At 44.0% G+C, this 13,460-nt stretch overlaps 1 protein-coding gene across 1 annotated transcript in view; it reads left to right on the top strand.

Moving 5' to 3' along the window:
• The window catches only part of LOC129820153 (potassium voltage-gated channel subfamily KQT member 4-like), a 238,091-nt gene that overhangs the window by 183,656 nt on the left and 40,975 nt on the right, over positions 1 to 13,460 (top strand). Inside the window, exons 2-3 of the mRNA XM_055877089.1 lie at positions 3,216 to 3,306; positions 11,120 to 11,246. Of these exons, the coding sequence (XP_055733064.1) occupies positions 3,216 to 3,306; positions 11,120 to 11,246 (218 nt within the window). The remainder of the gene's footprint in view (positions 1 to 3,215; positions 3,307 to 11,119; positions 11,247 to 13,460) is intronic.

Here is a 13,460-nt window from a genome sequence, read left to right as displayed (position 1 = left end):
TCTGGCAGGAAATGGTTCTTCTCTATCTCTCCTTGTGTCCTTCCTCCTCTGTTTACCGTAAAGTGAGTGGAATGACTGAATGGATGGACTGTAGTAGACTCACATCATAGAGATCCTATCTAATTCCTAATTCAACAAGGCTCCACAACATTACAGTATTGTCCCTGTTCTCCTTATTGCCCTTTCTTTCATCCTTTCTTTCATCCTTTCTTTCATCCTTTCTTTCATCCTTTCTTTAAACATTTTGTTTTTGTTGTTTCGTCAAATTTCAAGTTTATCTGGCATGTGTTATAAATACAGTAGAACTCTTACTCACCAGAGCTCAACAACATTATAATGTCATTATAACAGTCACTACTGATACAGCATCACTCTTTGCCATTTATTACAGTGTTCCCATCACCCTTGTTGTCAGACAGCCCATTCATTATGGTGTTTCCATCACCTTTGTTGTCAGACAGACCATACATGATCAGTTAGGGCTTTGCTTGTTGTCCGACAGACAATACATGATCAGTTAGGGCTTTGCTTGTTGTCCGACAGACCATACATTATCTGTTAGGGCTTTGCTTGTTGTCAGACAGACCATACATGATCAGTTAGGGCTTTGCTTGTTGTCAGACAGACCATACATGATCAGTTAGGGCTTTGCTTGTTGTCCGACAGACCATCATTATCAGTTAGGGCTTTGCTTGTTGTCAGACAGACCATACATGATCAGTTATGGCTTTGCTTGTTGTCCGACAGACCATACATGATCAGTTAGGGCTTTGCTTGTTGTCAGACAGACCATACATGATCAGTTAGGGCTTTGCTTGTTGTCCGACAGACCATACATGATCAGTTATGGCTTTGCTTGTTGTCAGACAGACCATACATGATCAGTTAGGGCTTTGCTTGTTGTCCGACAGACCATACATGATCAGTTAGGGCTTTGCTTGTTGTCAGACAGACCATACATGATCAGTTAGGGCTTTGCTTGTTGTCAGACAGACCATACATTATCAGTTAGGGCTTTGCTTGTTGTCAGACAGTCCATACATGATCAGTTAGGGCTTTGCTTGTTGTCCGACAGACCATACATGATCAGTTAGGGCTTTGCTTGTTGTCAGACAGACCATACATGATCAGTTAGGGCTTTGCTTGTTGTCAGACAGACCATACATGATCAGTTAGGGCTTTGCTTGTTGTCCGACAGACCATACATGATCAGTTATGGCTTTGCTTGTTGTCCGACAGACCATACATTATCAGTTAGGGCTTTGCTTGTTGTCAGACAGACCATACATGATCAGTTAGGGCTTTGCTTGTTGTCAGACAGACCATACATGATCAGTTATGGCTTTGCTTGTTGTCCGACAGACCATACATGATCAGTTAGGGCTTTGCTTGTTGTCCGACAGACCCTACATGATCAGTTAGGGCTTTGCTTGTTGTCCGACCGACCATCATGATCAGTTAGGGCTTTGCTTGTTGTCCGACAGACCATCATTATCAGTTAGGGCTTTGCTTGTTGTCAGACAGACCATACATGATCAGTTATGGCTTTGCTTGTTGTCCGACAGACCATACATGATCAGTTAGGGCTTTGCTTGTTGTCCGACAGACCATACATGATCAGTTAGGGCTTTGCTTGTTGTCAGACAGACCATACATGATCAGTTAGGGCTTTGCTTGTTGTCCGACAGACCATACATGATCAGTTATGGCTTTGCTTGTTGTCAGACAGACCATACATGATCAGTTAGGGCTTTGCTTGTTGTCCGACAGACCATACATGATCAGTTAGGGCTTTGCTTGTTGTCAGACAGACCATACATGATCAGTTAGGGCTTTGCTTGTTGTCAGACAGACCATACATTATCAGTTAGGGCTTTGCTTGTTGTCAGACAGTCCATACATGATCAGTTAGGGCTTTGCTTGTTGTCCGACAGACCATACATGATCAGTTAGGGCTTTGCTTGTTGTCAGACAGACCATACATGATCAGTTAGGGCTTTGCTTGTTGTCAGACAGACCATACATGATCAGTTATGGCTTTGCTTGTTGTCAGACAGACCATACATAATCAGTTAGGGCTTTGCTTGTTGTCCGACAGACCATCATTATCAGTTAGGGCTTTGCTTGCTCACATTCTGTTAAACACTAACCAGTGTGATTGTCATTCCTTCAGTGATGACTCATCCATATCCACTCAGTGTGATTGTCATTTCTTCAGTGATGACTCATCCATATCCACTCAGTGTGATTGTCATTTCTTCAGTAATGACCCATCCATATCCACTCTGTGTGATTGTCATTTCTTCAGTGATGACCCATCCATATCCACTCAGTGTGATTGTCATTTCTTCAGTGATGACCCATCCATATCCACTCAGTGTGATTGTCATTCCTTCAGTAATGACCCATCCATATCCACTCAGTGTGATTGTCATTTCTTCAGTGATGACCCATCCATATCCACTCAGTGTGATTGTCATTTCTTCAGTGATGACCCATCCATATCCACTCAGTGTGATTGCTCCATTCATACAACAGTTTATCTTTGTGGTTGTTGTAATATGGAGTTTTAGAGGTCATGGCCTTCGTTAGCCCTCACAGCGATGTCAGTGGAGAGTGTGTGTGTGTGTGTGTGATTATGAGCTGGAGCGCTTGAGACTGTTTGGGGTTGTGAGAAGTGTTCTCATACTGTGAGACCTGGCCTCTACCCCAGAAGCAACAGCAGCTGCCACCTGGCTAATCCTACTGTACTCCCAGAATATTCACATGGACCCGAGTGTGGAGGTGATGTGTGTGTGTGGCGGTGTGTGTGTGTGTGAGCATTAGAGTGAAAGGGAAAGAGAGGGTCAGAGAACCTTCCACTGGGGACACCTGGAAGGGAGCAACAGCACCCGGCAACGCTCCAACTCTCAAAGAACCCGCTGCGTTCCGAAGCATTTTAATCTGTGTCCACTCAGTTTTCCAAACTGGCATGCCGGACATGCTGTTCTGTGTACAACACCATAGCTGTAATTATGAAATACATCTCTACTCTGGACACAATGGACAATGGTCACATTGTTCAACACACTCGCGCTAATAAACTAGAAGACAATGAAGTAGAATGAACTACAATGAAAAATAACTTGTTTTGTGTCTGGCAAGCTTTTGGCCATGTGTCGACTGTATATTGACATGTGTCTCTGTCTCTCTCTCTGTGTGTGTGTGTGTTACAGTTTCCTGCTGGTGTTCAGCTGTCTGGTGCTGTCTGTGTTCTCAACCATCCCAGGCAATCAAAAGATAGCCAACGAAGGCCTCTTCATCCTGGTAAGAAATAGCCCTCAGCCCCGGTTTCATCCCCTCCACAATAGACCCAGCTCCAGGGGTCAGATGTACCAAGCGTCTCACAGTATGAGAGCTGATTTAGGATCAGTTTATCTTTTAGATACACATGGAATAAGATTAGATGGGCAGATCAGCACTTCTTCTCTGAGAGGCTTGATACACACAGCCCCAGATTATCCATATAATAACTCTCTTTTGTAAATCTTTTTGTCGTCAACGTACAGTGCCAACTGGCCCTGCCAACCCACCTCAACACAAGTCTGAATCAGTAATATGTTAGCTTGAGTACCTGTCTGATATGCTTTCAACATCATTATATCATGGCCTTGTTTGGCAAGACAACGACAGGTTGGTGAAAGCAGACTGGAACCTAGCTACAGTAGGTTGATGATATACTGTTACAGTGTAAACACTGGTTATCCCACTGAATCTTTCTCTCCCTTTATTTGAATACACTAGAATTGTAAAAGTTTAGCTCAAAAAAAAAAACATTTTTCAGAACTAGGTTCAAATACCATTTGAAATCTCAAACTTTAGGCACACACACACCAATAGCTTTTATTCTTCAGTTTATTGAAAAGTCATTGAAAATAGATGCTGTCAATTTGGAATTCATATTTCAGTTTACTTTCTTAATTGACTGCCTTCAATTCGAATTGACCCCATTCTCTCTCTCACACACACACACACACACACACACACACACACACACACACACACACACACACACACACACACACACACACACACACACACACACACACACACACACACACACACACACACACACACACACACACACACACACACACACACACACACACACACACAAACACACACTCTCTCTCTCTCTCTCTCTCTCTCTCTCTCTCTCTCCCTGCCTCTTTCTCTCTCTCCGTGCCTCTTTCTCTCTCTCCGTGCCTCTCTCTCTCTCTGTCTTTCTCTCTCTCTCTCTGTCTTTCTCCCTCTCTCTCTCTCTCTCTCTCTCTCTCTCTCTCTCTCTCTCTCTCTCTCTCTCTCTCTCTCTCTCTCTCTCTCTCTCTCTCTCTCTCTCTCTCTCTCTCTCTCTCTCTCTCTCTCTCTCTCTCTCTCCCTGTCACCAGTTAGTGTTCTCTTTTCTTCTTGTTTTCCCGTGACTGTTCAGCTTCCTCTTTATCTCTCTCTGTTCAACCTTCTTCAGCACTTATACTATGAGTACTTCCCTGTCTCTCTCTCTCTCTCTCTCTCTCTGTATCTCTGTATCTCTCTCTCTCTCACTCATGTCACTCCATCACTCCAAAACAAACAGCGATCCCTGTCAGCTCATTGAAGTTACTGCATTACAGACAGATGATGGGTGTAGAATAGAAGACAATAGAATAGAATAGCACGCAGTATATTTCAAGAAGCTTTATTAGTTTGGTTTAGATTAGTTTAACTTTCATTAATATTTGTATTGGTGGACAACTTTTGACTCTTCTCTATACAGTGATCTAATTGGTGGACAACTTTTGACTCTGCCAGATACAGTGATCTAATTGGTGCACAACTTTTGACTCTTCTCTATACAGTGATCTAATTGGTGGACAACTTTTGACTCTGCCAGATACAGTGCTCTAATTGGTGGTTGATACCAGGCTCTGATAGTGGCCGGCTTGGCCAGTGACGTTCATCTCTATGTACTCATCTATGGTCAAGCTAACTGGAGCGTTGGTTGCAGTGTCTATGTGCTATGGATCTATGTGGGCGTAGAGTCCAGACAATACAGCAGTGCCTAAGCTGTCAGGATCTACGTTGGGGGTGTTATTGTGCTTGAAGACCCGCTGCAAAGAGAATGTGACACACAAACAGCAGTGCTGAGACACATGCCACCGCTGTTAGAACCAAGAGTCAGCTGGGACTGAGGAAAGAGAGAAGAGAAACTTGTCCACCTGGCGCCACGCAGCCTGGAACACAGACACACACACACACACACTCACACTCACACTCACACTCACACTCACACTCACACTCACACTCTCACACTCACACTCACACTCACACACACCAGAAACCAGCAAAGTTCGCTGTTATGAGAATTAAAAAAACTCACCTGTTTTTGAAAACACAAGCTCAACAATATCCTGAACCAATGCCACCCAGATCCACAGGTGTCTACCTGGTGTAACCTGCTGTTGAATCTCCAAACATTTTCCCTGATACCCAAATGTACTCGATACATTTTGGCAGGAAAATGGTCCAATTCACACACTTATCGAGAGAAAATCCCTGGTCATCGCTACTGCCTCTGATCTGGCTCACTAAACACAAATGCTTCCTTTGTAAATGATGTCTGAGTGTTGGAGTGTGCTCCTGGCTATCTGTCAATAAAAAAATACAAGTTTAAATTATTTACTTTTACTTTTACTTTTGATACTTAAGTACATTTGAGCAATTCCATTTACTGTTGATACTTAAGTATATTTAAAACCAAATACTTTTAGACTTTTACTCAAGTAGTATTTTACTGGGTGACTTTCACTTTTACTTGAGTCATTTTCTATTAAGGAATCTTTACTTTTACTCAAGTATGACAATTGAGTACTTTTTCCACCACTGGGTGTTGTCGTACCCTCTCTCACCCAGATGTTGTGCCTCCTGGTCCGGATCAGGTCCCGGCGGGACACGCAGTAATGGATCTGACAGATGTACTGGTTGTTGTGGGAGTATATACAGCGGAGCTCCTACACCTGTCCCCCCACTCCCCTCACAGAGCTTCCCGGACCATGACATGGAACAGTCAATCAAATAGACGGAACAGTTGGTCACTTATCTATTTCTTTATTTTCTATTTGATACTTTTCTAATTCTTTACCTTTAATATTGAGTACTGCGTTGTTGAGGAAGAGTTTACCAGTAAGCATTTCACTGTGCTGTTTACAGGTGTTGCATTCTGTGCACGTGACAAATAAACTTTGATTTGATCAATACATTTGATTGACACTATTAAAACATTACTTAATCAGATTGAATATACTACAGTTTTTTGTGCTAACTGCCAAGCAATACCAGGAGACACACACACACACACACACACACACACACACACACACACACACACACACACACACACACACACACACACACACACACACACACACACACACACACACACACACACACACACACACACACACACACACACAAACTACTCCTGTCACAGTACCTGTGGCTACCGAGTCTGCTCTCTCTCTCTGTGTGTGCGTGTCAGATCAAATCAAATTTTATTTGTCACATGCTTCATAAACAACAGGTGTAGACTAACAGTGAAACAGTGCTTAATTGAAATAGTGACACAAGGAATAAATAAACAGTGAATAACGAATAACAATAACGAGTAAAAATAACACGGCTGTATACAGGGAGTACAAGTACTGAGTCAATGTGCAGGGATATGAGGTACATACAGGTAGGGTTAAAGTGACTAGGCAGCAGGATAGATAATAGACAGTAGCGGCAGCGGGTAGCCATTTGAATAGCTATTTAGCAGTCTTGTTTAGCAGTCTTATGGCATCGGGGTAGCTGTTCAGGGTCCTGTTGGTTCCAGACTTGGCGCTCCGGTACCGCTTGCTGCGCGGTAGCAGAGAGAACAGTCTTTTACTTGGGTGGCTGGAGTCTTGGACATTTTTAGGGCCTTCCTCTGACACCGCCGTTTCTTACACTGCTGTTCCTCCGCGGGACAACACACACACACAATCAGCGACAGGCGTGACGGCACGTAGAATCAGACACACACACACACACCATTACAGGGAGATGGATGGCGATAGGCGACCATGAGCAGTTCGTGTGTGTCTCATTAGGTTCTAGTCGAGACTTTTCCTCTTTCTCTACATGTGCAGACACACACACACATACACACACACACACAAAAACACACTACACACACAAAAACACACACACACAAACCGCTCATGGTCACCAATTGTCATCCATCTCACTGTGATAATGTGTGTGTGTGTCTGATTCTGCGTGCCGTCACGCCTGCCACTGAGTGTGTGTGTTGTCTAGCGGAGGAACAGCAGTGTAAGAAACTGTGGTGTATGCAGGCGAGAGGACTTATTGTTGACTATGCAAGAAATCCCAGACATGATCCACTAATCCTAACAGCCGTCCTATAATCACTTCCTCCTCTTTTAACTTTAGAAGGAGGTAATGGAGGATGGCTTTCTGCTTCTGCTCTCTCCCTCTGCTTCTCTCTCTTTCTCCTTTTACTTCTGCTCTCTCCCTCTGCTTCTCTCTCTTTCTCCTTTTACTTTTGCTCTCTCCCTCTGCTTCTCTCTCTTTCTCCTTTTACTTCTGCTCTCTCCCTCTGCCTCTCTCTCTTTCTCCTTTTACTTCTGCTCTCTCCCTCTGCTTCTCTCTCTTTCTCCTTTTACTTTTGCTCTCTCCCTCTGCTTCTCTCTCTTTCTCCTTTTACTTCTGCTCTCTCCCTCTGCCTCTCTCTCTTTCTCCTTTTACTTTTGCTCTCTCGCTCAACCCCCTCATCTCCCTTTCTCTTTTATATCTCTTTCCCTCTTACCCTCCAATATCTTTCTTAGTTGTTCTGTCCTTTTTGCCCTCGCCCCTTGTCTCTTACTGTTATTTAATGGTCAGACCCTCTCTCTCTCTGTCTCCCCCTACAGGAGGTTGTAATAATCATGGTGTTCTCTCTCTGTCTCCCCCTACAGGAGTTTGTAATGATCGTGGTGTTCTCTCTCTGTCTCCCCCTACAGGAGGCTGTAATAATCATGGTGTTCTCTCTCTGTCTCCCCCTACAGGAGGTTGTAATAATCATGATGTTCTCTCTCTGTCTCCCCCTACAGGAGGCTGTAATAATCATGGTGTTCTCTCTCTGTCTCCCCCTACAGGAGGCTGTAATAATCATGATGTTCTCTCTCTGTCTCCCCCTACAGGAGGTTGTAATAATCATGATGTTCTCTCTCTGTCTCCCCCTACAGGAGGCTGTAATAATCATGGTGTTCTCTCTCTGTCTCCCCCTACAGGAGGCTGTAATAATCATGATGTTCTCTCTCTGTCTCCCCCTACAGGAGGCTGTAATAATCATGATGTTCTCTCTCTGTCTCCCCCTACAGGAGGTTGTAATAATCATGATGTTCTCTCTCTGTCTCCCCCTACAGGAGGCTGTAATAATCATGGTGTTCTCTCTCTGTCTCCCCCTACAGGAGGTTGTAATAATCATGATGTTCTCTCTCTGTCTCCCCCTACAGGAGGCTGTAATAATCATGGTGTTCTCTCTCTGTCTCCCCCTACAGGAGGCTGTAATAATCATGGTGTTCTCTCTCTGTCTCCCCCTACAGGAGGCTGTAATAATCATGGTGTTCTTTCTCTGTCTCCCCCTACAGGAGGCTGTAATAATCATGCTGTTCTCTCTCTGTCTCCCCCTACAGGAGGCTGTAATAATCATGGTGTTCTCTCTCTGTCTCCCCCTACAGGAGGTTGTAATAATCATGGTGTTCTCTCTCTGTCTCCCCCTACAGGAGGCTGTAATAATCATGGTGTTCTCTCTCTCTGTCTCCCCCTACAGGAGGCTGTAATAATCATGCTGTTCTCTCTCTGTCTCCCCCTACAGGAGGCTGTAATAATCATGATGTTCTCTCTATGTCTCCCCCTACAGGAGGCTGTAATAATCATGATGTTCTCTCTCTGTCTCCCCCTACAGGAGGCTGTAATAATCATGATGTTCTCTCTCTGTCTCCCCCTACAGGAGGCTGTAATAATCATGATGTTCTCTCTATGTCTCCCCCTACAGGAGGCTGTAATAATCATGATGTTCTCTCTATGTCTCCCCCTACAGGAGGCTGTAATAATCATGATGTTCTCTCTCTGTCTCCCCCTACAGGAGGCTGTAATAATCATGATGTTCTCTCTATGTCTCCCCCTACAGGAGGCTGTAATAATCATGATGTTCTCTCTATGTCTCCTCCTACAGGAGGCTGTAATAATCATGATGTTCTCTCTCTGTCTCCCCCTACAGGAGGCTGTAATAATCATGGTGTTCTCTCTCTGTCTCCCCCTACAGGAGGCTGTAATAATCATGGTGTTCTCTCTATGTCTCCCCCTACAGGAGGCTGTAATAATCATGGTGTTCTCTCTCTGTCTCCCCCTACAGGAGGCTGTAATAATCATGGTGTTCTCTCTATGTCTCCCCCTACAGGAGGCTGTAATAATCATGGTGTTCTCTCTCTGTCTCCCCCTACAGGAGGCTGTAATAATCATGGTGTTCTCTCTCTGTCTCCCCTTACAGGAGGCTGTAATAATCATGATGTTCTCTCTATGTCTCCCCCTACAGGAGGCTGTAATAATCATGATGTTCTCTCTCTGTCTCCCCCTACAGGAGGCTGTAATAATCATGATGTTCTCTCTCTGTCTCCCCCTACAGGAGGCTGTAATAATCATGGTGTTCTCTCTCTGTCTCCCCCTACAGGAGTTTGTAATGATCGTGGTGTTCTCTCTCTGTCTCCCCCTACAGGAGTTTGTAATGATCGTGGTGTTCTCTCTCTGTCTCCCCCTACAGGAGGCTGTAATAATCATGATGTTCTCTCTCTGTCTCCCCCTACAGGAGGCTGTAATAATCATGGTGTTCTCTCTCTGTCTCCCCCTACAGGAGTTTGTAATGATCGTGGTGTTCTCTCTCTGTCTCCCCCTACAGGAGTTTGTAATGAACGTGGTGTTCTCTCTCTGTCTCCCCCTACAGGAGGCTGTAATAATCATGATGTTCTCTCTCTGTCTCCCCCTACAGGAGGCTGTAATAATCATGGTGTTCTCTCTCTGTCTCCCCCTACAGGAGTTTGTAATGATCGTGGTGTTCTCTCTCTGTCTCCCCCTACAGGAGGCTGTAATAATCATGGTGTTCTCTCTCTGTCTCCCCCTACAGGAGTTTGTAATGATCGTGGTGTTCTCTCTCTGTCTCCCCCTACAGGAGGCTGTAATAATCATGGTGTTCTCTCTCTGTCTCCCCCTACAGGAGGCTGTAATAATCATGATGTTCTCTCTCTGTCTCCCCCTACAGGAGGCTGTAATAATCATGGTGTTCTCTCTCTGTCTCCCCCTACAGGAGGTTGTAATAATCATGGTGTTCTCTCTCTGTCTCCCCCTACAGGAGGTTGTAATAATCATGGTGTTCTCTCTCTGTCTCCCCCTACAGGAGGCTGTAATAATCATGATGTTCTCTCGCTGTCTCCCCCTACAGGAGGCTGTAATAATCATGGTGTTCTCTCTCTGTCTCCCCCTACAGGAGGCTGTAATAATCGTGGTGTTCTCTCTATGTCTCCCCCTACAGGAGTTTGTAATGATTGTGGTGTTCTCTCTCTGTCTCCCCCTACAGGAGGCTGTAATAATCATGGTGTTCTCTCTCTGTCTCCCCCTACAGGAGGCTGTAATAATCATGATGTTCTCTCGCTGTCTCCCCCTACAGGAGGCTGTAATAATCATGGTGTTCTCTCTCTGTCTCCCCCTACAGGAGGCTGTAATAATCATGATGTTCTCTCTATGTCTCCCCCTACAGGAGGCTGTAATAATCATGGTGTTCTCTCTCTGTCTCCCCCTACAGGAGGCTGTAATAATCATGCTGTTCTCTCTCTGTCTCCCCCTACAGGAGGCTGTAATAATCATGGTGTTCTCTCTATGTCTCCCCCTACAGGAGGCTGTAATAATCATGGTGTTCTCTCTCTGTCTCCCCCTACAGGAGGCTGTAATAATCGTGGTGTTCTCTCTATGTCTCCCCCTACAGGAGTTTGTAATGATTGTGGTGTTCTCTCTCTGTCTCCCCCTACAGGAGTTTGTAATGATCGTGGTGTTTGGTCTGGAATACGTTGTGAGGGTTTGGGCGTCCGGCTGCTGCTGTCGTTACAGAGGATGGCAGGGGAGACTACGCTTCGCCAGGAAACCCTTCTGCATCATAGGCAAGACGCTGTGTTTGTGTGTATCTGTGTATGCAAGAGTGTGTGTCTGTTTACCTACAAGTTAATGTTTTTCAGGTTTTCAGGTTTTTCTTTACCCATGTTCACACTGGGTTGATTGGTTGATTGCATTTATTTGTTGTTAAAAGTAGCAGGCTGCTCCAGCCGGAGACAACATTACAGACATTATTTCCAGTGAGCAAAGGCTAATGGATAGCCTTACCGAGGCTGAACGTGTGTACTGAATGTGCACGTGTGTGTACTGAATGTGTATATGTGTGTACTGAATGTGTATATGTGTGTACTGAATGTGCACGTGTGTGTACTGAATGTGTATATGTGTTTACTGAATGTGCAGGTGTGTGTACTGAATGTGTATATGTGTGTACTGAATGTGCACGTGTGTGTACTGAATATGTATATGTGTGTACTGAATGTGCACGTGTGTGTACTGAATGTGTATATGTGTTTACTGAATGTGCACGTGTGTGTACTGAATGTGTATGTGTGTACTGAATGTGTATGTGTGTGTACTGAATGTGTATGTGTGTGTACTGAATGTGTATGTGTGTGTACTGAATGTGTATGTGTGTGTACTGAATGTGCACGTGTGTGTACTGAATGTGCACGTGTGTGTACTGAATGTGTATGTGTGTGTACTGAATGGGTATGTGTGTGTACTGAATGTGTATGTGTGTGTACTGAATGTGTATGTGTGTACTGAATGTGTATGTGTGTGTACTGAATGTGTATGTGTGTGTACTGAATGTGTATGTGTGTGTACTGAATGTGTGTGTACTGACTGTGTATGTGTGTGTAGTGAATGTGTATGTGTGTACTGAATGTGTATGTGTGTGTACTGAATGTGTATGTGTGTGTACTGAATGTGTGTGTACTGACTGTGTATGTGTGTGTACTGAATGTGTGTGTACTGACTGTGTATGTGTGTGTACTGAATGTGTATTTGTGTGTACTGAATGTGCACGTGTGTGTACTGAATGTGTATATGTGTGTACTGAATGTGCACGTGTGTGTACTGAATGTGTATATGTGTTTACTGAATGTGCACGTGTGTGTACTGAATGTGTATGTGTGTACTGAATGTGTATGTGTGTGTACTGAATGTGTATGTGTGTGTACTGAATGTGTATGTGTGTGTACTGAATGTGTATGTGTGTGTACTGAATGTGCACGTGTGTGTACTGAATGTGCACGTGTGTGTACTGAATGTGTATGTGTGTGTACTGAATGTGTATGTGTGTGTACTGAATGTGTATGTGTGTGTACTGAATGTGTATGTGTGTGTACTGAATGTGTATGTGTGTGTACTGAATGTGTATGTGTGTGTACTGAATGTGTATGTGTGTGTACTGAATGTGTGTGTACTGACTGTGTATGTGTGTGTACTGAATGTGTATTTGTGTGTGCTGAATGTGTATGTGTGTGTACTGAATGTGTATGTGTGTGTACTGAATGTGTGTGTGTGTGTACTGAATGTGTATGTGTGTGTACTGAATGTGTATGTGTGTGTACTGAATGTGTATGTGTGTGCACTGTATGTGTGTGTACTGACTGTGTATGTGTGTACTGAATGTGTATGTGTGTGTACTGAATGTGTATGTGTGTGTACTGAATGTGTGTGTACTGACTGTGTATGTGTGTGTACTGAATGTGTATTTGTGTGTACTGAATGTGTATGTGTGTGTACTGAATGTGTATGTGTGTGTACTGAATGTGCATGTGTGTGTACTGAATGTGTATGTGTGTACTGAATGTGTATGTGTGTGTACTGAATGTGTATATGTGTGTACTGAATGTGTATGTGTGTGTACTGAATGTGTATGTGTGTGTACTGAATGTGTATGTGTGTGTACTGAATGTGCACGTGTGTGTACTGAATGTGCACGTGTGTGTACTGAATGTGTATGTGTGTGTACTGAATGGGTATGTGTGTGTACTGAATGTGTATGTGTGTGTACTGAATGTGTATGTGTGTATTGAATGTGTATGTGTGTGTACTGAATGTGTATGTGTGTGTACTGAATGTGTGTGTACTGACTGTGTATGTGTGTGTACTGAATGTGTATGTGTGTACTGAATGTGTATGTGTGTGTACTGAATGTGTATGTGTGTGTACTGAATGTGTGTGTACTGACTGTGTATGTGTGTGTACTGAATGTGTGTGTACTGACTGTGTATGTGTGTGTACTGAATGTG

This window comes from Salvelinus fontinalis, chromosome 22 (assembly GCF_029448725.1).
Source record: "Salvelinus fontinalis isolate EN_2023a chromosome 22, ASM2944872v1, whole genome shotgun sequence".
Classification (NCBI taxonomy): domain Eukaryota; kingdom Metazoa; phylum Chordata; class Actinopteri; order Salmoniformes; family Salmonidae; genus Salvelinus; species Salvelinus fontinalis.
This window is presented reverse-complemented; position numbering and strand designations above follow the sequence as displayed.